This window comes from Anarrhichthys ocellatus, unplaced genomic scaffold (genome assembly GCF_004355925.1).
Source record: "Anarrhichthys ocellatus isolate YVR2014 unplaced genomic scaffold, GSC_Weel_1.0 scaffold33, whole genome shotgun sequence".
NCBI lineage: Eukaryota > Metazoa > Chordata > Actinopteri > Perciformes > Anarhichadidae > Anarrhichthys > Anarrhichthys ocellatus.
In genome coordinates, this window is record NW_022280063.1 from 902,754 (window position 1) to 905,654 (window position 2,901).

The 2,901-nt window shown below is 45.2% G+C and overlaps 1 protein-coding gene across 1 annotated transcript in view; it reads right to left on the minus strand.

Annotated features, from left to right (window-relative positions):
• The window catches only part of syn3 (synapsin III), a 110,602-nt gene that overhangs the window by 84,793 nt on the left and 22,908 nt on the right, over positions 1-2,901 (minus strand). Inside the window, exon 4 of the mRNA XM_031865698.1 lies at positions 170-261. Within this exon, the coding sequence (XP_031721558.1) occupies positions 170-261 (92 nt within the window). The remainder of the gene's footprint in view (positions 1-169; positions 262-2,901) is intronic.

Genomic DNA, 2,901 nt, shown 5'->3' on the forward strand with positions numbered 1-2,901 from the left:
ATATATATATATATATATATATATATATATACATATACACACGGTCACGCACAATGCCCCCGAGAGAAGAGAACTGTCTTTGTGCAGGCTCAGCGAGGCGGTAAACACACTGCATGGGCAAATGCATCAACACCAGCCCTCTCTCTCTCACTCTCACTCTCTCTCTCACCTGACCACTCTGGTGCCGCCTTTGTTGACCTGCATGTCCACCATACATCCCGAGTTGACGTAGGAGGCCAGGTTGATCTCTGAGAACTCGGCCTGGGGAACACAAAGGAGAAGAAATTGATTGTACTCATCCCACAACAACATACTGTAAAAGGTCAAGTTTGTCCCCAGCAATTAAACTCCCTGACTCTGTACTCGGATGCACAAAAAGGTCTTTCTGACAAACTTTCATGAAGTGAAAGTAAAAATGTTCTCTTGCGCCATCCTTTTCTGACACGTGAAAGCCATGTGATGGAGCTCCAGCACTTTTAACTTGACAGCTTTCTTATAAAGAAGAAGAAGAAAAGAGGTCAGGAAAAGTATCTCTGGCCACCAAGACAGTTCAGACAATAGATCATTTCAGGTTGACTTCATTTTACATTTGTGCATTTGCATAACAGAGAGAAAAAGACGAGTCAGAGAGAGTTGGTGAGAGGAGGCAAATGAAGTTCTCCCCAGCCGGTGGCCTCCCGGACAGGGAGAGCCTTGTGAAAGGCCGTAGCCCGGCTACCCAACGACTCAGTCAAAACTCCCAGAGATGTTTGAAAGGAGGGGCGACGGTCGACTTCTGGGAATGAACTTTTCTAGACGGACAAGGACAACTCAATATTCCTGCTCATGATTGTCGCCGTAGTCTCAAGATCTATTGATGTTAACGTTCCGACCAGATCTAGCATTCATGGAATGATCGTTTCTTCCGTCTCATTAATGGTGGCGTTCTAAACAAAAGGTTTATTACTTAATACATCGCCTGATAAAAGGGATGAGTTTTGTTTTGGAGTTTTTTTTTGTATTCAACGGATGTTCATTCTGGCATATTTCTGTAAGTATTATAATACACACTGTCAATATAGGAGTGTACTTCTGCAGGGCGTGTCAGTACAACGTGACATCACCGCTGGGTGTGGTTACATGTCGGAGGTGCCTCAAACTCACCTTATCGTGCAATAAGTATATAATACTTCGCTTTATGACCAAATACCTGCAAAACTCACGGTAATCCCATCAGCCTCAGCTGTACGTCGGGTTAGGTGCAAAATTAGCAATTGTTAGCATGCTAACACGCGCGACCAATATGATGAACATGGTTAACGGTATAACATTGTGATGGTGTGTTTCTGTGATAAAAGGAATGCAATTAGCGACACAAGGCTGTACTTGTTCTTTAATGTCAGCTTGCATTGGCCATGTTCCATGCTGGAGACGAAGACGACAGCAGAAACAGCTCATCAGTCATGCAATATATTCGGCAAAGGCCTTTCTGGATCCCGTTTAGCACATTTACTCTGTTTCCACATAAAGAGAGCGTAAATACTTTTTTTCCACAATTGAGGAAGTGTTATTGAATTCTGCATCGCCGTGGCTATTGGCTACAGGTCTACATTTGTGGCTGCTAATACAATAACAGTTTAGTGAATGCTTAAGAAGCTGCTCTCCACTGTGGTTGTGGCCCACAGAGGACGGTTCAGGTCAGAGGGATGCTCAACAGCGGCCAGTTGACCACAGACATGAAGCTCTTCACGTCACGTCTCAGTATGAGGAGTGACGCTAATGCAGTGGATGTAATGGGCCCTAAACAAGCAGCCTGCTGACTCTGCGTGGAAAAACTAAAATTTAATTTGACATGACGTGGGATCGACTACCAAACACAACGCTACCAAAACAACAACCCATGGCTGCATTTCATCTGTCTGTGAGTGCTCTGAAACCTGAGTCAGCAATGGACCAGAATCACCGACTCCCTCTTAACGCTGCGGTGTGTAATGACGACATGTTGCTCAAAGGAGAAACATAATCAGATGACGATGCCATCCATAGAAGTGCCAAACTTAGACCAGGAGTGCAGCTTTGTTCATCAGCTCTGCTGGTGATGTCACGTGTTTTGAGGAAACTACACTGGAAACTTCAAGAAACTTTGATTTGCACAAAAACATTACAGCTAGCTGTTTGACGGATGATCATAAGCTGATGCTGTGATGGCCTCGCGACAACACCACCCTGCAGCAAGCTGCTGTGCTTTGACGACTTCAACCTTCGGGCACGGTTAGCGCGTCTCCTATAGATCAGCCTCAAACTGAACTGAACCACGCCAACATGGATGGGGATGAAAGCAAATCCTCCAGCTGACCCTCTACTCAACCCAGCTCCTGCCAATTTGCATAGCGAGTTAAGTCAATTTGCTATCTACGTTCTCATAATGTGATGAGCACTTGAGCCTGGTTTAACCACGCTTTACAAAAGGCTTTCATCTCCATAAAAAGGAAATATTATCAGCAATATTCCCTCAGAGATAATTTTCCCTTTCATGCAGCGCCGTGGCCCGTGTAAACTCTGCATGGGGGAGTGAGTTGCTTCTGAAAAGAATGTGCCAACATAATGAAACTGGGGTTTTGAGTTTTTTTTGCCAAGAGAAGAAACAAACAACAACACCCACCTCTTCTAATTATTGTGTTGCACTCTCTGCGGAAGAGCAGGGGGGCGAGGAAATGCCGTAATCGTATTTAAGAAAGGGACAACGAGGCGCCAATCACACTCAACGAGCTTCAAGGACATCCACTTGGCTCCTTTCCTTTTCTCGGCTCTTCTCTGAAAGAAACATCTGTGTGCTCAGCAGCACATGCCTCGCTAAACAGGACCGCACGCTCTAACACACACACACACACACACACACACACACACACACACACACACACA